At 33.1% G+C, this 22,473-nt stretch overlaps 1 protein-coding gene across 3 annotated transcripts in view; it reads left to right on the top strand.

Annotated features, from left to right (window-relative positions):
• LOC128985388 (mitogen-activated protein kinase kinase kinase 11-like) overlaps window positions 1-22,473 on the top strand; it is an 86,696-nt gene that overhangs the window by 40,188 nt on the left and 24,035 nt on the right. For all 3 annotated transcript variants that reach the window (XM_054404838.1, XM_054404839.1, XM_054404840.1), the window contains exons 2-4: window positions 11,705-11,885; window positions 15,042-15,190; window positions 17,443-17,618. In XM_054404838.1, coding sequence (XP_054260813.1) covers window positions 11,705-11,885; window positions 15,042-15,190; window positions 17,443-17,618 — 506 coding nt within the window. The remainder of the gene's footprint in view (window positions 1-11,704; window positions 11,886-15,041; window positions 15,191-17,442; window positions 17,619-22,473) is intronic.

A 22,473-nucleotide genomic window follows, 5' to 3' on the forward strand; every position in this document is an offset into this window, starting at 1 on the left:
CCTAATTTTGCTACGAATGCGTACTTGCTACTCTATCAATGCACCTAGGTCAAGCCACTTACCTACCCTTCTTCTTGTTTGGATAATAAATGGGACCCAGCAACGAACCTTGTGGTATTCCGTGTGGATGGCTATCTCACGGATATTACATACAGAACAGTTTTGTGGTAGTGGCTATTTTACGCTTCATTAGTAGGCCTATGGTACTGAGGGCAATTAGTACAGATATTGAACTAACGTCCCGAACACGTTTGATATAAATCTAATTCCTTAGGCTATAAAAAAATCCTTTTATTTTTTGTATGGAAAGCGTTCGAGATCGTTAACAATGTTTACACGACACTACCAAGCTTTAAGTAACGCGGCGATTAAAAATACATAATTTACATATTTTTTGCAGTTTATTAGGGCTGAAAAACAATAAGGAGTATTAAGGAGTGAGGTTTAATTAACTTTGTACAAACTTTGGAAATCGTTTTTGTTGTTGTTAGATAATTTGTATGTACTTATATATCTAAATGATTTAAGCACCATTATATCCACTTGCATCCACTGCAATATGGAAGAAATTTTCTATATGGTTACCTTATTGGTCTTCCATATTGTAGTGGTACCACCCGTTTCATTGAGGACAAAAAATATTCCTTGTTATAATTTTTTGAAACATACTGTGTTTGGCAGTTTTGTGACGCGTACCATTTCGATCAACTGACTGCTCGAAATTTTCGCTCGAGCAAGGTCGTTCGTTCGTTGCTCGAAAACAGAGATCCCTTTGTGAGATAAATGAGATAAATTTCATCAATGTAATAAAGTGCAAGTTTTGAATTGTATCTTTCTAACGGGATAAAAATCATACAGTAAGTGCCAACTAACTAATTCTGATTTAAATTGGTTAATATCATTTTCTTTTAAAAATGTAGCAGAATTTCACTGACACAACTTGGTGAGGCTGCTGATGTCATACAATTTTAAATATTAATGTGCAATTTATTTGCATATTAAACATTCATCCAATATTCTGTTATAAATATTTTATCACAGTGGCCTACATCAGCCTACAATAAGCAGTACCGCTACGCCTAGGCGCCACACAGGTGTCCTTGAGTCGCCTAGGTGCCTTCTAGATTGCGTCGTACGTTCAACGCCACCCACTTCCTATCCCACTGCCACTGCCGACCAGATATGCGTGTTTGTTTGTATAACTGTCAGATAAACTATTCGCTAAAACATTTCAGCGCGACCTACCCAATATTTTGTTGAGTGGCAAAATTTACCTCAGCATCTAGTGAAAGTATTTATTCTTGAATTCTCACTTATGCCTTGACTTAGTCGACTTAGTTACCCCTACTTTTCGAGATTAGCTGAGATCAAATTTGTCTTGTACATATTTGCCTAGACATTAACTACGTAATTTTGTAATTTGATGAGTCTACACAGTGCAATATGCGTATTGGGATTAGCTGACTGTTATTAGCCTTGGACTACTTATACAGGGTGAGTTTTTTAAAGTGATCCAATAGCTAACTTTTTAATTACACGACTTAGCACCACACTTTAAATTTGAAACTTGCTCAATTTTAAGTTTCACTCAAGAATACGATTTCAGATTTTTTCATTGTGGCCGCCATTTTCCAATATGGCTGCCAACTTTAAAATTTCTTATGGAACACCCTGTATATTATTTTGTTTTTAGATTTTACTCTAAAAAATAAAACATTTTTGTTCTTGAGATTTTTTCAATATCTCTAACGGTTAAGGAGCTACGAGGACTTAAAGTTTTCATACAAAGTTGCATGAATTCTAAAGCATGTTTTAAAACAATGTTAGTTTTAAGTGTTGTTACTGTTAATACTTAACAATTTGTCCTCGTAGCTCCTTAACTATTAGAGATATTGAAAAAATGTCAAGAACAAAAATGTTTTATTTTTTAGAGTAAAATCTAAAAACAAAATAAAATACAGGGTGTTCCATAAGAAATTTTAAAGTTGGCAGCCATATTGGAAAATGGCGGCCACAATGAAAAAATCTGAAATCGTATTCTTGAGTGAAACTTAAAACTGAGCAAGTTTCAAATTTAAAGTGAGGTGCTAAGTCCTGTAATTAAAAAGTTAGCTATTGGATCACTTTAAAAAACTCACCCTGTATAGTTGCATCGGCCAACGTGATTAAGTTTTAAAACCATCCGGTGTATGAAGATGTTATTTTTCTTATGGTTAAACCATTTTTCTATTCAATAAAAAAAATTATAAAGTTACTAAATGTAGGCTAAAAATGTGTTTAGGTTGATAGTCTTAAAAAATTTAGATAGGTTCCTTTGTTACATAACAGAAGGAATAAATAACTTACTTCTTCTGCAAGGTTACATAAGTTTTGAGAACAGTTTTTCTCTCTGGTTTCGTATTTCCATCAGGAAGAAGTGATTTATGCAATCGAAATCATTTATCGGGTTTGGCAAGTACCCACATAAACGCCATTAAGTATAACGGATTCCTTTGACTGATTTGTTATTATGTAGAACGAATTGAGATCAAAGACGCTATGTAGTGTGAATTTGGATGTAATTGAAAACAAATTTAAAGTAATGTTAGTGGTTTGGATTGCTTTAATGTATAAAATTAGATTAAAGTATAATTTGATAAAATATTGGGTTATCTCCAAGGCTTGCAGAAATGGGATTGAACTGGTTACTCGAAGCGGCGTGAACATCTTGACAATTTAAGGGGATGAAAATCATTTGCATAATCTTGAAATATATCATCGAAATATCCGGACTCAGCGTGTGCTAAGGCAGGACGTTTTGTCACTTAACTGGTTGTTCAATATATTACAGAACTCATTACATTAACCACGTCCTTCAGAATATGTTATAAATATCTGAAACCTTTATTGTGAACGTGAACGTTTTGAACTGAATTGTAAGACAAATTACCAAGTATTAGTTAAGGGCAATTTATGAAAAAACTAGCTGTTGTACCCGTGCTTTGCAACGGGAAGAGGACACAAAATAGAAACTAATCTTTATCTCTTGCATATAATAGTTACACATCCGCCAACGCTTTTAGAAACAAAATTCAACTTTTATGGCCTTAATAGAAACGGTTAAGTTATGACTTTTAAATCTGGTAAGTAGTGGATACCACCATTTTGGTTTTGATTAATTTTTTAAATCTTGTGTAGGCTGGTATGAGAAAAACTGACCAAATCTTTGAGTAAAACTTTGACATACATGATTTACCAGATTTACCTTCGTCTCCCTTAGTTACACATCTTTTAATTTATTATTGAAATTTTAAATTTCAATTTTGAAGTTGCAAAAATACTAATTAAATTTAAATATCGTTATTTAAACTCTTCCTTATATTAAATCAGAAATCCTTTCATCTTCAGTTATTTCACTCCCAATAAATCATTAGCAAAACTAAGTCAGCTGTTATAAACTTTAGAAATATTGCTGTGCCTTATCAATACAGTCTTTAGAAATATTAAAGAAACTATATCTATAGGTACTATACAAAATGTCAAACAAATAATTTAGCATTAAAGACAGCAGCCAAAACTAATATGATTATCAAAGCATCAAGGACTAAAATATGTAAAAGCAAATACAGTATATGTTTCATTGCATCTCTGATTCTACTATACAAAGATATCAACAAACAACTTAATATACAAACCAGTTCTTTTAATCAGTTCCATCGTCCACTGCCTTTACATTTTCACACTTACCATTAAGAAAACATAGTAACATATATTTAATTGATTTTAGAAACAAAAGAACACTGTGTACTGCTTAGTTTTATGATATTTTCCTTGGTTTAATTTAATCAGTGGTGTGGCAAAACACAAATAATAAATGTATCAAATGAAGTAAATGTGAACTGAAAGCTATGTTAAGATTAAATAAGAGTATTTTGTATTACCATTTGATAATTAAATATAGTTACACATATACAACAGATTTTAGAAAACAAAAATCAACGACAATTTAGTTATTGATGATATTCTTCAGTTTAATTTAAGCATAGGTTTAGCAAAACACAATAACTTAATTTACCTAAATATACATATAAAAAACAATGTGATGTGCAAGTTATGTTAAGTTAATCTAACACTTGTGAAGCAGTTAGAATTTATTTAAAGTAGCCTCCAAATTCATACAAAACATCTATACATTGTAATTTTCATACTGTTTCCATGAAAACATATCAATTACATTATTTTCTCTTAAGATGATTAACTTAAGACGCTTTAAAAAATCCAAAGCAGAGCCGGAGTTGATAAAGCAACGGTTATAAAATCTTTTTTTTTCTATAATCATTGACATAGTTTTAGAATAAATAATCCATGATAAAATGTTAGATTAAAATAAACCTACCTCATATTTATGGAAAATATTATATTTAATTTCTTTGTATCAGCTGTCTGAAATTGTGAAATATGCAGTTTAGCAGTTTTTGTTTATATTTAAATGTCAAAGAAAAAGTAAACAAACATTGTTAGTGTTCTCATCACTGCCATGGAGACCAATCAATATTTACTTTTAAAATGTTCACATCAGAACTTTTAAAGCCAAAGGGGCAAAGCCTACGGTCAGTATCGAAATGTGAATAATCCTATAATGGTCCTTGGTATGATAGCTATATTTTTGTAAAATTTAAGCCCAGTTGGTTCAGTAGTTTTTGCACCTATTACTAATACACATACAGACAGACACCATTAGATTTTTATTTAATAGTATAGATAATGGATAGTTTCGCGCAAGGTTTCTCATCATGACGAACATTTTAAGTATATGGTTTATGGGGGTGTGACTTTTAGTTTTCTCAAAAGATCATGGGTACTTTGGGATTTATATATGGATACAAAAAGTTTCCCCTTCAGTTTTACTATGATTTGAAAAACTAGTTTTGTGCATTGTTTGCTTTTGAATTTATTTGCTGTGTGATTTTTTCATTTTAGTTTTAATTTCAATGAAAATTTTATATTATTTATCTGTTTTGACGATGCCTATTGCATTGTATGCCTAATGAATAATAAAGCATTTCGTTTAATTTCAAAAAAGTTTAACATTTAACATTGTCCATAAAATGTAATTATAAAATATTTTTCGTGGTACTGCAGCAAAAACAGCCGTTGGCCTAGCGGCCAGAAAGGATTCCCAATGGCATAATATTGTTACCAGATTACAGATTAAAACTACAGTAGATATTTATGTTATAGGTTTGACATTTCAGTGGATTAGAGTGAGATTACTGGATTACGATTGTTTTCCGCGGGTCGAGTTGCTTTAAGAATGTTAAGGATTATATGTTGCAAGATGCAGGATTAAACTACAGCAAACTCTGCAATGGCAAATAAAGGTTGTAAAGACCGATTTGTGTGTAGTGTTGACATCGATGTATAATAACTCCCATTGAATATTACATCGATGGTATTGACTTGGAGCTCGAGCCACTAGACTAAGTGCCCAGCCGAGCGTAGCGTCGTTATCAATGAAGGTCGAGCGTGACCTACTGATAGTGGGATTCCCGCTGTTTGTGACAGATTCACTGTTTGACAAACTAATCACTCTGTGACAAATCTTGAAAATAATGTCATTGTTTGATGTACTTGTGCGTAAGAAAGTTTGTTTCGGGGAATTAGGTTGAACTAATGGACTTTGTGGAGTTCTAAAAATAAATTATGACAATGGTTGTTTTATTTTGTTTTAATCTCATCGTTGACTGAGTTGCATAAAAAGTCATTGTGTGGTCATTTGTTTGGTACTAAAAATCGAGTTTTAGTTACATAACTTGTTTGGGATTTTCAAGTTAGGTATTAATTAACGTAAGATTTGATGTTTCCTTAGTTCTAAACTATAAAATTGTAACTGACCATCGCCTTAATCCATCCGAAATTCTATTTTTATTTGGAAATATCAACTATTTACTTATGTATTAAAATGTTGAAGTTTTTTTTCCATAGATGTGTATAAACTACTTTACTCCAATCTGCATTTTACGTGCCATTTGTAACTTCAAAAGATGACGACATTGCTTGTAGTCTTTTGATAAGTTATAATGACAGTGGCTTGATACTGAAACGTGCTGAATCTTCAACGACGATGTTGATCAGCTGATTAATGATTGCTGCTTCCAGCTTCAGCACTTCGTATAAAATCACGTTGTCGCCCTTTTCATACAGTTCATAACCTTAATTACCTTTACTGTACACACTGTCATTTAGTTCAACTAAACTAAAAAGTATAGGACAATCTTATTATCTGATTGTCCTACAGTATTTCCCGCTACCATATGACAGGTGGCAAGGTCATGATCAGGTGCGATATATCGATAAATCACAACCTCACTCCCGGATGCTTGGAAATGCCGCTACTTTCACCCGGTTCCTCCCCCTACTGGCCAGCCGGATGGCACATTCCGGATCTTTTCGATACCGGAAGCCCTTGTCGTTATCTGCCGCGAAAGTGTGATAAGAAGGACGTTTCGTAAGCGATCTCGGGTCCGCACCTGGTCGATTTGCTTACTTTGATACTGTATTTACTTAAATCCCCTTGCTTCTGGGGGTATCAAGTTTAATTTTGTTTCGCTATGGATGATTTCAATCACAATTGCAAATCTTTTTTTAGATTTTTTAAATACTTTACGCAGTTAAGACTTTGGGATTTGTAGCTTACAAATAAAATATGTTCTACACAGTTGGGTAGCTGGAAGTAGTTATAGTGCTCGACTGGTACTTAATACTAACTTACTACTACTTATGGTACTTAATACTTAATACTACTTATGGTACCTAATACTTAATACTTGTAATAATACTTAATACTTGTAATAATACTGGTACTAAATACTCCTAGTTGCGCACCGTGTTATATATAATATTTTCTTGCTATCTGCTACATCAAAGAGTTATTTTTGCTTGTCGGTTGAGTGTGATGTTAATTTTGGTTCTTGCAAATAATGAAATTGTATTATTTACTCATCCTTATAATATGCTGAGCTACTAATATGTTACTTCGTGTGATAACGTTTTTTCGCTTATATTTTGATGTTTTTCAGGCTAAAATAACTTTTTTTAATCTTATTTCAGTAAAGAATTAACGCTAGGTTTAACAATATTTTCCTAGAGATAAATATTATAACAGAATTTATTAAATGTTATTTTACAATCTGTTACTACGTATACTAGAGTTAGTTAATAAAATTGATCCCATGTAAGCACAGACAATGGAATAAATATGTATTCCCTCTTCTGTGTTGTTAGTTAATACAATTTTACTAACATTTTTTTATTGAACTAAATCATTGCTTTACGTATTATAAACTATCAAGGTCGGTCTGGTAATCGCCTTCAACTCTCGGCTTATCACGTTCTTGTATCTCGCATTGAAGACATTTTCCAGTCGAATGAATGGAAGGTGGTGGATATCCTCCAATAGGATTTCTCGTAAACATGGCGTGATACTTTCTCTTTCGCCACTTCAGGTCTGTTTACTGTAAACATGCCAAGTCCTGCAATAAATCTGCTTCGGTTCTGTAGGCCAAATCCACGCAATAGGCCTACACCAATCCAATCTTATATCATACCGACCAAGATTAGTTAATATTGTCCTCGTGACGATTGTGTCTCTTTAGAAAAAAAAAAAAAAAAAAAAAAAAAAAACACATAGACTACTGATGATCCAAAGACGCGAATTATCATAAGCATTGAATATTGTACTAACACTTCTATGATCATAATCAATGGCACAAGGCACAAGTCACATGGACTAATCAGTAGTGACTAATATTACTATATTTATGATAAGACAGTTCAGGCACCGGTTCTGAATCAGCAGTGCCTGGCTTATCAGACCAAACAAAGCTACCATCAAACCACCCGGTTCTGGGTTCAAATCTCGCCAATCACCTAGCTTTTAGTTTTGTCTTAATACCGTGACCCTAAAGGCCGCTTCGGGCTAGAGCCTACTAGTCCTTGGATAAAAAAATACTGAATTACATATCAGGATATTGTGTCCTATTTTCCCTTTTTTACGAGTTTGTTAGATTTTCTTTGTTATCAGTTTCTATTGTGGACCTTGTGTTACACCTAATTAGTTTTTATGAGTTGCATGACCCTTTAAAACTTGAAGTTGTGTGGCTTTTGATTAGACTTATCTCAATTTGGAAATACATTTTACTTGGTATTATTATGTAACCTGGTAAAGTGTGGGGAAAACATGTTAATGTGGTGGAGTTTCAATATACTATTCATAATCAACACAAACAATTAATTGTCATTAGAATATCATTCCGTGTGATAAAACTAACTAGCCAGCCTTTTGTTGATTTATGCTTACAGTAAGCCGTACATAGTTTTTTTTTCAAATCAAGTTTAATGCAATCAATTTTGTCAATTGAATTTATTAAATGCATAAACACAAAGCTTATACACACATCTGCCAGCAGGAGAATGACATCTGGTGTAGTGGCATTTGGTTGTTGACACCTTGCCTGTGCTTTACATATTGTACTCATGTACGAGAGAATTAGCATACTCAACTACCTGACTCAAGTACACTTAACCTTTAACTAAGTCTGTTTTCACCATTTTAGTCAAATTTTATGTCCTCGCTTGCGCTAAGTTTTCTAGAGAAAGCTAGTGTCATGGATAGTAGTTAGGATTTTTCAGTGATATAAAAAAAACTTAGAAAAAACGTTTTCTAACAAATTATTCAGAATTTTGCAGAGATTGCAGACGAAGATGATGACGTTTTCGTGACCGTGGGAGACGATGATGTTGACCACACGACCCCGGGAGATATTTAGTATTTTGCCACGATTTTTCAAGACGTTGATAATGTTTCTATGGCCGATTGGGATATTCAGGATTTTGTCGCTGTCACTGGAGACGATGATTGTGTTTCTGTCACTCCATAAAGCTGTACCTAAAGTAAATGTTTGTCAACCGTTCAACTTATTATGGAAATATATTTAGTAACAACGACTAAAGTAACGACAAAGTGTCCTTAAATGTATGGGAATTGTCCATGAATTTTTTACCCAGAATGTAGTAGACACCCTGATAGCAGACTCATTTTCACATAGCCTATAAAAGTATTACTTACATGAGTATTTTTCCATATTGAGTAAACAATCTTTAAAGAATTGTAGAATATTTAACAATTGAAACTAAATGTTCTGTAAAAAATAATGACATTGGTAGTTGATGGGATTTGAACCATGGACCTCTTGAACCAAACCCCTGCGCTCTACCACTACACTTCAGCTTTCTCCTTCATTTCAGATAAAAACCCTCATCTCTTATCTATGTAGACATTGTAGCTTAAAGTATTGAAACAAATTAAGGAGTTAAATTTGGTAGAGTTTTGAAATTTATGATTGTTGGGAGTTGTATTCAAAATGAATGTTAGATATCGGAACACCAGTCAAGATGTAATGTACATTGTGCGTGCAATGTTAACCTACTGAGGGTTGCATTATTGAGAGCAATTTGTGTAAAGCAGCAGCCTGTTGATTTCTCTGGGGTCCAGGAGATCTTCTTACCCTCTTGGCCCGAAAAGAGGTGACTAACCTTTACTTTAATAGGAGATTGAGCGGTTTAGAGATATTATCATTATAAACGAATACCCCCGCCTCAGCAAACCTGCAGACTAAGCAAATTTCCATTTACCAGTATTGAATTATAAATTGAATCTATTTAAATAACACTATATTTAACAAGTACCTAGGTTTAATGTTCCAGGGATGGTAATAAAGTGAGTTTTTAATTAAAATATTAATAGCGTAATATACAATAAATAAATTTGCCAAGTTTGATAAAAAATATCTATAAACAAGCACACCACTACAGTTTACTTATTCTCCATAAGAATAACATAGAAATTTTAAATTGAATATATTTTTTAATTTTTCCGTAACCAATAATTGTACAAAACACTTAGATATATTAAATGATTTATTTTTTAAGCTCTTCAGAATCATTTAGAGAGAAACTGGAAAAATTTATGTTTTGAGGGCAAAAAATGGAAAATACCTATTTTTCCCCCATGAAATTCCGTTCCCATGGTCCAATCATGCTAGTTCATGAACTCATTCAAATAAACGTAGGTTTACATGTTTGTACCAAATTTCATCAAAATCAGATGATTTTTGCTCGAGTTATCATGCTAATGGACACATATTTAAATTTAGATATGAACGGATGTTGTATTTTACCTCTGGGGACATCAAAACAAAAAAGTTAATCGGTCCCGGGTCTAGGCCTTACCATGAGACCTACGGTAATTCTTATATGGCTTATTCTATATGGGAAATTCACTAAAAAGCTCCTTACAATAAAACCTCTATTAAATGTCTCCAAAAAAACAGAAACTTAATATGAATGGACTGATAAACAAAATTCCTTTGGTAAAGACTACACTTTAAAACATACATGTAAATTACACTTAGAATAATTATTTTATTTACATGTATGTTTATATACACACAGACGATTATTTAAAACCTGCGGCGAGGCAAAAGGTACACTAAATATAACGAAATAGGTACCCATTATATAGGTGAAGGATAAGCGAGATTGATGGATTGTAAAAAATCAATCGATGTCCCAAAGTTTCAGATATACATTGATGTCGGTGTAATAGTAGTAATAGTAGTACGTCTAACGACGGTACAAATGTAATTTCCAATATATTCACTAAAAAGTTCCTTATTACAAGTAAATACCAGTTCATAATATGGTTTATTTATATTAAATAGGTTCTTGGATGTGTTTGGTCAAATGTGGAACTACAAGAAAATGTTTGTTTATTTCCAAGACCATTTGAATAAATGTCAAAAGTCTCTCAAGATTGTGAAGGACAACTTACACAGCATGTTTGGTCTTTTCATTTCCATCTCACAAACAGGAACTTAACTGTGTGGGGATGAAAGTTTAGAATTTTGAATAGTTTCTATTGTTCCATACACAATAGCTACCCTCACTGAATACCTAATAGCAGCACTTAGGCACTGACTGTGTTATATGAATGAGCATATTCAACTGTTGTGTAAGACTTAGTAGATCTGGTCTGCGTACAAATAAGGCATTCAAACTTTATGATTTTTTATCCAATTTCCGTACTGTCATAGTCCGTACTGATAGTCTTTACTGTTTTTTTTTTTTTTTTTTTATTAAGCGTGTGTAAAACATTATGTTAGCACCTTAAATTACCCTGCCTCCCTTTGTTACCGTACAATTTTAACAGATGTTAAATTGATTGGTTGTTTACATTGACCAAAGACCTGTTTCTTAGTTTTAACCTAACCGTATTATGTGATAATATTGACAAATTACCCAAATTCATCAGCTATGGTTTATTTTATTTACAAAGTAAATTAAGTTGTTGGTTTCAGGTTTTACATTTGCTTGGCTGTGTGACTACAGTTTTTTTTTATACAATTTAGGTGAGACAGTTATTATTTTTATATTAAGAGGTTGGCAACCTTTTTTACACTGTCCCATGGGTCTCAAAGGCCTGTGCGTGGAACTTATCAATCAAAGGAAGGAGTCTGTTATACTGTTACAATACAAGAAGAAATTGTAACGATAAATAAGAGCCAGCACTCATGACGCAAACCTTCACGATATTGACTCGCCAAATAATCTGTTTTTCTTTTTTAAATTTATATATCTCTGATTGATTTTTTATTTTATGTTGCAGTGCTTCTCAAAGAACCGATCGAAAACGACGACCTTCAGTTTAAAACACTGAAGATCACCGACTTTGGCCTCGCCAGAGAAGTGTACAAGACCACACGGATGTCAGCTGCCGGGACATACGCTTGGATGGCGCCAGAAGTCATCAAAACTTCCATATTCTCTAAAGCTAGCGATGTTTGGAGGTAGGATTCAATAGTTGAATTGTGTCCTTAAACAATTACGTAGTTTTAGTTAGTCATTAGATTTTGGATAGTTTTGTAGACATCCCATTTGCATTAGAACTAGCCGTAGTCAATTTTTGATCTGCATAAAATTAAATAAGCTAGTCTTAGGCGGGTTACACACCGGTATTGCAGACATAATGTCGCCGATATTTCTGATGTCGCAGGCATGATGTCTGCGACATATAATAAAATACAACCATGGTAAGAGGCACGTGCTGGTGACATGAAAGTGAAGGAATCACAACATTCATCAGTTTAAATAATGTCATCGTCAGAAGAAGATGATGTGTTGTTGCTGTCGTTTTTTTACAAAAACATTTAAAATAACTTCATGGTAATTTTTCCAAAATACGTTGTAATTAATTGTATTACAGTACTTGCGTAATTTCCTTATGGTGTAAATTGAAGTACAGTAGAGAGTCAAAAAACCGAACCAATTGGGACCGTAGGTAGTTCAGATTATCGATTTGTTCAGATTTTCAAACATAGCCTAGAAATGCCTAATAGACACATAACTAGGCCTACAGTATTAGGAATACAGTTCTAGGATACAGTCAATGAAATAAAAATAATGTTTTTTGTACTTAGGTATTTTCGTTTTACTGTATAACTGTAATTAAATATGTAGAGCTTATACATTGGAAACGAACAAAACACAGACTGGCTCAGCGCGTTCACTCATTTCTCTGCCAGGCGCCGACTTTTTGGCCCGCAAAATTGTAAAACATCTGTCGTCTCTGTGCTAATTCAATATTTTAAAACCCTCAGGAGCGGTTCGGATTTTTGACGTTCGGATTTTCGACTCGACACGAGTCGCAGGCAACTTGTCTGTGACATTGGTGTGTATAGCTCCATAAGTTAACATAGGTTGGTTTTCGAGGGGCATGTTGCAGGCACAAAAAATATCTGCAACATCATGTCGGAGATGCCTCAGTGTTAGCTACTGTCAAATATCTTTTTCTTCCTTAATAATAGTACTTAATTATCATAAAGTACAAAATACTAGATCATTGTGTTACAGAACATAGTAAGTTGTATTAAAAGATTAAACCAAGTGAATGCAAACATGGTAAGCTTTTTACTATTTCTATGGTTACTAATACATCGAACCATGTGGAAAAGCCCTAAGGGAGTTTAAGAATCAAACTAAGACCAAACCCTTCAAATCTGAAGGTTGTGCACAGAGAACATCACTTGGATGGATATACATTTTTTGTATATAATATGTATTAATAAATTATCATATGTATATTTTTAGCTCCTCATATCACATTTCCTTGTTTCCTGCTGTTATCCTATAAGGAGGAATGGTTTGACTGACATAACTTTTAAAATAGTCTTGATCAATCAAAAACCATAACTTATCATTCGTCATTTCCCCCAGAATAATGAATTTTTTTTGTGCATTTCTATTTTAAATAACATAACTAAAATTTAGTCCAGGACCTGACTAGGGTTCTGTGTGCATGTCGTGTATAGAGAATTTTGCTTTTGCATTTCAATATAGGTGTCTTAGGAAGTGTTTTCCACTCGGGTGTCAAGTTCGCACCTGGTACGTTTTCGAGCAATGACGTCATCAAAATGGCGGCCATTGATTTTTTTAAATCGTATATTTCGCAAACTATTTGTCGGATCGGAATGAACTTTTTTTTGTTTGAAAGATAATTTTAAATGCTACCTGTTTTACATTTACACATTTGTTGTATGTAAACTTATCTTTCAAACAAAAAAAAGTTCATTCCGATCCGATACATGGTGTGTAAAATATAGTTATTTTTAATATAGCCCTTTCCGCCATTTTAATGACGTCATAACCAGAAACTGCAGTGGGTGCAGACGTGACACCCGAGTTGAAAACACTTATTTAGACACATACATCAACATTGAATTGTAAAACTGTCTTTATAAGACTTGCGAACTGCCCTAGATGCCGGACTAATAGGCGTTTTTGCGCCAAAATTGGTGTTTTTATGAGATTTATCTAGTTTCTTGACGTAATCTTTTGAGTAAAACATATCGAATTTGGTATTTTTGTAAAGATTTTTAAACGTTCTACAACTTTTTTCATTAGTGGTTTTTGATAAATTGTATCAATAAAACATTAAAAACAAAAATAACACAAAAATATTTAAAAATGCAGGTTTTTGCAAAATTACGAAGAATGTATTAAACATACAACAAATGTGTAAATGTAAAACAGGTAGCATTTAAAATTATCTTTCAAACAAAAAAAAGTTCATTCCGATCCGACAAATAGTTTGCGAAATATACGATTTAAAAAAATCAATGGCCGCCATTTCGATGACGTCATAGCTCGAAAACGTACCAGGTGCGAACTTGACACCCGAGTGGAAAACACTTCCTAAGGCACCTATATTGAAATGCAAAAGCAAAATTCTCTATACACGACATGCACACAGAACCCTAGTCAGGTCCTGGACTAATTATACTAATAACATTGTTGCTTCACTTGCTTTGTCTGCAAATGAAGCAAGCAGACGAGGTGCTTGGGTGAAGGATAACAATTAAGTTGGGTATGAACAAAGCCTCGTTTGCAGTTTATGGCAGAATCCCTTACAATGTGTATTCTATTTGCTGTTTGACATTGCTTATAATTTGACTACTACTTCCTAGTCACAATACTGTGTAAATAGTGTGATCACTCGTTAAACTGAATCCAGTCAATAATCTGTTTAATTCAAACTGCCATTTGACAATATGTAAAAATATCACTCAGCTAAGTTAAAAAAATATGCCACAGTTTATTGAAAACTTTGCAGTATTTGAATAGTTAAAAATATTAAAACTGCCTATTCTGTATATTAAAACAAACATGTTTCTGTCATCAAATTTACTTAATGTTCTAGTAATAAGTACAAATTGTAAACAAATACTTGTTAAAAAAGTTATTATTTTTTGTTCACGGTGTCTTATAACATAAGATGTTACAACTAGTGTTTAATTTTACGATTCTACAATGGTGCTTGGCAAACTCATGTTTGAAAAGCATAGAACATTGTCTGTTCAAGTTTGTTTTTAATGTGAAATTCATTAGAGGCTGACAGTACCTGTACTTTAAGACTGAAATTTAACAATGTTTTGTATGATTCACAGCTACGGAGTCCTGTTATGGGAGTTGTTGACGGGAGAGACGCCATACAAGGGTATAGACGCTCTGGCCATAGCTTATGGGGTGGCTGTCAACAAACTGACTCTGCCGATACCCAGCACTTGTCCTGAGCAGTGGCGACAACTGATGGAGGGTAAATACCTACCATCATTATCATTACACTATTTATATCATTACACTTACTACACTTACTAGTCCTGAAAATAGGTGTTTGGCGGACAAGTGTGGTTGATCCCGTACGAGACGAAGTCGAGTCGAGACGAAGTCGCACAATATTCTATGCCATAATACTTAACAATAAAAATTCTCTACAAACTCATATATTACCACCGATTAAAGGACTAACAATCACTACTCATAACTGAGTGGTAATGTTTTTGTTTATTACAACTCATTGCCAAATTAATCAGCTGGTTGGTGTTCGGTAAAAACTCATTACAGTTACAGTAGTACGTAATGAAACGTCATTTGATTAAGCTGGCGGCAAACATCTGTTTTCTAGACTAAATCCTTGCATGGGATGTTCGTTAAAACAGTGTAGTGTGGTGTAAACATATTTCTAATTTAAATATTTTATTGTTTTATTTATCATTAGTTGATGATTCAGAGTGTTAAACTCTTTACTGTATCGGCACAATGCAACATTTTTATAACAACCCTTGTACTAATCATCCATTCATAAAATAAAAGGAGTTTATATTTTAACCAAAATATGGAAATTGCTTTGGGAAATAATGGTTTTCGTACAAAGTTTTGAATTTGATTTCAAAATTCGGACCTTTTCCTTTAATTCACTACCACTAATTAGTATATAAGGTTAGGTTAGCTTAGGTTAGGACTAAGTTAACACTATTTACGCGAGTTACCTACACTACTTTACTTACGACCGGTTTTGTAATTACTATTAATCAATCAAAACTTCTAAGAGAGGTTCTGTTTTCGTTTATAGCTCATTACCACCTGATATTGATGCAAAGACTCATTGTATCAATCTTTGCACCAATCGTTAAAAATTAAATTGGTAAACAGCTGATTAGCTTTGAACTTCAATTTTACTTCTTCTCTCTCAATCCTTGAACTTCATTGGTAAGTTACCCGTGTTGTTAAGTAAAACTATGCTGTTATGTAAGTAAACAGTGCTGTTACGTAAAACTTTTCAATTCTAAGAACTGTGAACTGAAATGGCTACTTTAAAAAAAAACTGCCTTAGGTAAAAGACTATTATGTAATCATTCAATTATGCAAGAACGTTAGAGTAACACATTTACTTTTAGTTTTATCATCCTTACAGAGCAGGTGAAGATTATTTTAGTTACCGTAGTTGCATCCAGTGTCCAGTGTATGTGAAGGCAGTATGTTGTTCTATTCTATTATTATTTTTATTTTACTTCAATACTGTTTTGACATAATAAAACAATCAAACTGTTAACAGTAGCTTGTTCTCTAGTATTATAACTATTATAACAGTAACATTGATTTCATTTGATTCGATTTAATTTCGTTGCAGTTGAAATAATGGAATAATGGAAAAAATAAATTTGGTAGGACCACGAAGGGTTTTACTTAAGAAAATGTAAAATAATGTTGCTTTTGAAATGTGTGTATATTGATTGGTAAGGCCACAAACAAAAGAGTACTTAAGATGTTAGATTGCCCACATAAAACCACAAGAGTGGAGTAACAGCATTGCCTCTGCGTTTTATCAAAGTTTTCTTAAAATTTATCTTTGCTTTTGTCGTGTTCTTCTTGCTACTGCATTAAAACATAAATTGTGTCAATTAAATGTATGACAATTTATGAAAGGAAATAGTGTCTTTTCTTTATTTGTATGGTGTTTTAAGATGGATTTTTTTATGAAATAATGTGCATTTTTGAGCTCAAATCTCCAAAGTTATTATTGACCTTTTGTTCAAAAATCTAGTTATTCTTTTATCTTGGGCTTTAAAATACTGAAGATTTCTATTTGACACAATCAATTGTTTGGAAGGATGAAAATATTTAATAATCCAGGAACTTCAATTAGGCTACAGATACTTTTCACGGGAAAGCCTCTTCTTATGGGCCAACTGTATCCTTCGTAATTCAAAACTTGTTATTATGAAGTTACTTTGTATTATTTTTTTAAGACATGCTTCTATGTGAGGTATGGCTAAATTTGTTTTGCTCCACTTATCTTTGTTATGTGTTCAATGGAACACCAACACTCCACTGTTATTTAAAACACAATTTGACATTTTTCATATCCTAAATCATCCACACTGGTTTGACAAGACTCATTTTTGTCTGCAAATGAACGATCAGCCATGAGTTGTACCCAGAAAATGCACTCATCTTAGATTGTAATCAAAGTTGTATTTTGTAAGTAAATTGTTGTTTTTTCTACAGATTGTTGGGAATCAGACCCTCACCTCAGACCAGGGTTTGAGGAGATCCTACTGTCGTTGGACGCCATCGTCCACTCGGCCTTCACACAAACTCCTCACGAGAGCTTCCACACGATGCAGGACGGTTGGCGCATCGAGATAGAGGAGGTCCTCAACGGGCTACGCATGAAAGAAAAGGTCAGTCTACTTTATTAAATTGGAACTATTTAGCCCTAATATTCTTACACAGTACACAGAGAAGTAAGATACAGAGGAAACATTCAATGGTACACTTAAGTCTTTAGCACCAGTCGCTTGCGTCTAGTTCAACAGTTCATAAAATTTTGTATAATTAAATAATATATAAATAGCCTATTACCAGTCAATTAAATCTATTTCAAACACAAGCTAAAGTAAAAATAATTATATATATCCAAACATAATCTCAAAAAGTAATTTACCCAAATTAAATTTCATATACTATACATTGGCCTAAGTGACTAAAAAGTAACAGTGAACATCCAGATCTAGAAGACCTGAATACATTGTTGCTGAAAAACATGTGTTAGGTAACAACTGGATTTTCTTCTTCTACCATGAACTAGCCTGATGAAAGTGTAAAAACTAGTTTGTATGATTTTTATATTATAATATTTTCTAGTAAAAAAAGTGAAAAGCTAAACCAATAGTCTAATTATTTCAAATAGTTTAAACAAGAAGAAATGTGGAAACTTGGAAGAAACTTGGTAATCTCCATCTTATTATTACAGACAATTCTATTTAGGTGTTGGACAATTTGAGAACATTAACCTAATTCTGAGGTGGATCGAGTAGCCTCCTAGCTGTTAAAATTTATATTCTTGATTCAAGTAAAGACTTTTATTTTAGAACAATCTTATCCAAATTCGATATAAAATTATTTAGTAAAAAAAGGAAATCAAAGGCTAAACTTTATTATCATAAAAAAAAAGTTTCAAATTAAAATAGGCTATTAGCAAGGAAATTGGTAATAAAAGAGAGTTCCAAGCACGAACCTAAAAACCCTGAGCTTGCAATTGGCGCCGCAACGAGTGGGGCTCTCTTATCACCCAAACCTTGCTAATAATACAAGTAGGCCTAGCTCATGTGTTTGAAATAGCGATTTTTAGGTTAAACTAAGAATAGCCTATAAGAGTGTTGTACTATTATAAAGGTATCTAAGTTAAGATTCCCCACCTGTTTCCCCTTTCATAATTAGCCTATCAGTCACCTGTTAGTTAAAGATATCTAAGATGACGAGTCAATACAATTTACGCCCAAACCCTAAACCCTCTAGGAAACTAGTCGAAAATAGCGGGGATAATGACGATCATAATCAAGACGACAACAACATTGAAATTCACACAAACACTAACACCAGCGATATTAGTGAAGATGAATCATGCACACTAACAGCAAAAAGCCCTGAAACATTATCACAACAAACACACGCAGAAGCAGAAAACAAATCCTTCGATGAGCGATCATTCCACGGTTCCGAGTCATCAGAAATTGTAGCCCTAACCTCAAAGCAAACAAATTTTACTGACCAAACCAACGTCCCGGTGAACGATGAACAAGGAATGATAGGAATGAATATGACAGCTGATAGGCCTACACTCCTTACGACGGCAACCGAAACACAGCAGCCAATCACAACACAGTTTCATGACGATCAATCACCGCGAGCTTCTCAACATGCTACAGCAAGCACCGTCACTCAACTACCCGACCCGAAACCCGACTTTATGGCCCAAATTCAAACGCTATTCCAATCTTTGGATAATAAAATGATATCGTTGGAAACCAGCATTAAAGATGAAATAAAGACCCACTATCAAATCCTTGATACTAAAATTGAATCTATCACTGAATCACAAAATAAACTACAATTGGAATTAAACTATGTGAAGGAAAATCAACAAAAACAATCAGAGGAAATTAAATCAATTGAATCTAAATTAACTACCCAAATTGCCGAAAGCTCATATAATCTAAAAATGGACCTGAACGCAGATCTAAATGCCCATAAAACTGAAGTAAATGACATAGTCCATATCCAAAATAAAATTATTAGGGAAGAGATGAGCCAGACTATGAATACTAATTTAAATAATATTCAAAGTCAAATTCAGGAAACATATGAAACACAACATAAACAACTCAGACACACAGTAAGCGAAAACACTCAACGGATTCAAGAACAACTAGAACCACAGATTAAAGCAAATCAAGAGAGAGTTGAACAAAACATTGAATTAATAGAAAACATGAAAACAACACTAAGTGAACATCATAACAAGATTGAATCTCTACAAAACGAAGCCACTGTTAAGCAGAGTACATTCACCCCTAACATTTATGTATCTTGTGGTAGCGGAACTAATGTTGACTCAAACGTACCTAAATTCACTGGACGAGCACACAACCCCAAAGAGTTCTTAAACAAACTACAAAAATATTACTATTGCAATTTGGTTCGCCAGAGTCCCACAACCGACCCTAAAGAATTCCTAATCAATACGATAGAGATGAGTTTAGAAGGGAGCGCTTCACGATGGTTTTATCTTATCAAAAGTAATATTAATACATGGGATGAGTTTGAGAGCATGTTTCTCATGAAATTTTGGAGCCAATCAGTACAGCGTGGAATTCGACATAGATTGGAAAACGAGAAGTACCATCCTGGAGGAAAATTGACCCGCTCAGAATACTTTATAGAGAGAGTCATAACGTTGAAATCAATGTCCCCACCTTTGACTGATGAAGAAATTATTACATTGTTAAGCGATCACTTCAGTGAACTAATACAAGATGCCCGCATAGTACAGAATGCCAACACAATATATGCATTTGAATCGATCCTCCAGCGTGAAGATATAAAAGACGGAAATCGCCGGAATAAACAAAACCATTCCCCATCACACAATACACCAGTGACAAACCGAAATGAACCAAGGCCTAACTATAACACACAACCACAAAACAGATATCCTGACCGCACTAATAACATCAACCAAAATGCATACCAACCAAGATATGACATGAAGTATCAACAAAACAATCGACCATATAACCACAACCAACAACACAACAACCGGCCAAACCAACAAAAACTGGTTCCCTTACCCACAAGGCAGATTTCCACAAAATTCAAATAATTATCCCAGTAGGAACGGAAACCTAACTGAACCCAATTATATGACCCCAGAACACCGACAAGTCTGTACCACCATAATCGATAAAACCGACCAACCACATAAGTCGGATTTAAACTAAAGAGCACTGAGAGCAAAAATGGCCTACACACTACTTCCCCTCAAAATAATATTCCCTCAATTGTCTCTTCAGTGCAAGAAAATCCCCTCGGAAAAATAAGGCCAAATGAATATAATGAATTAAATAATTGTTATGAAACTGATGTTATCTGTTGTGACAGAGAATTTTTATTAAGTGAAGAAGATGAATCGAGTAATGATTCCCACGAGATTAAACAAATTTATTTTCCAGAAATTAGTGTTAAAATTAATAAATTGAAGATAAATGCTTTAATTGACACCGGCTGTAATGTAACATGTATATCAGAAAAATGGTTGGTTCCTAGAAAATAAGCACCACATAGGTCATTTTGAAGAATTGCCAATTATAAATACACATATTAAAACCGCTACGGGAGATCGATCTAAGCGCATAACTAAAATCATAATGTTACCTGTAAAGATAGAAAATGAAGAAACTCAACTACAAGTTTTACTCATACCAAACTTAGTTAGGAATTTAATAATTGGGAATGATGTATTAAATATATGGCAGTTTGAAATGAATTTTAAAGAAAAAGTGATTAAATTGAAGATTAATAATAATAATATTACTTTGAAGTTCGGAGAGGTATCTGTTGAAGGTATAAATTGCAATTTTGTATTTGAGCAAAGCCCAAGGCGAAGCATTGAGAATGAAAATAATAATGATAAATATTATGAAGATAATTATGATAGTGTTAATAACGATATGAAAACAAACTATTACAATCCTAACTTAAATATGAGTAAAAATACAGGAAGTCTACGAAGGCGCATTCAAGATCAGTAAAATTTTAGGACATTCAACTTATTATGTAAACACTCTAGATGACAAGAAGACATTTGGACCATACCACATTTCAGCACTAAAAAGATATAATCGTCCTCAACCGAAGATAAAAGTTAAAAAAAATAATCAAAAGTATGTGTATGAAGAATAATAGTGTATTTGAAGAAAATTTTAAATTGAAGAAAATTAAATGAAAAGTATGTGTAGAGAGACCATAAACCCATGTAAATAGTTAAATGTAAATAAAATAGACACTCCACAAAGTGAATTAAATACCAGAAGAAATATGTAAATTAAAAACATAAAATAGACGCTCTGCAGTGTAATGAAATATTAACTTAATTAAGACTTATAACTATAACTTAATTAAGTGTGAAGTGAGAAAAGACGTTAAGGAATAATAACTCATATGAACTATAATAATAGTGATGAGAAATTCATATTCCCCATTGTTCCCAATATATAAACAATAGTACTTCCTTTTCCTTTCTCCTATCTTTAATGTTAATAATTGTTATAATTTTGTTGTTATATTGTTCATGATTCAATAATTGTGTTGATTAAGTATTTGTATTTCAATAACCATGTTCCACCCATCGTTCTTCATTAATAGTTAAGTCTTATTTTATTAAATGTTCACATTTCAAATCAAAATTTAGTTCACTGTGTATCGAAACCTCATATTACATGTAATATTCAGTTTCTGCGGGGATATTGCAACAGTTCATAAAATTTTGTATAATTAAATAATATATAAATAGCCTATTACCAGTCAATTAAATCTATTTCAAACACAAGCTAAAGTAAAAATAATTATATATATCCAAACATAATCTCAAAAAGTAATTTACCCAAATTAAATTTCATATACTATACATTGGCCTAAGTGACTAAAAAGTAACAGTGAACATCAAGATCTAGAAGACCTGAATACATTGTTGCTGAA

This window comes from Macrosteles quadrilineatus, unplaced genomic scaffold (assembly GCF_028750875.1).
Source record: "Macrosteles quadrilineatus isolate MER2022 unplaced genomic scaffold, UCM_ALF_1.0 Scaffold_2__2_contigs__length_208266976, whole genome shotgun sequence".
NCBI lineage: Eukaryota > Metazoa > Arthropoda > Insecta > Hemiptera > Cicadellidae > Macrosteles > Macrosteles quadrilineatus.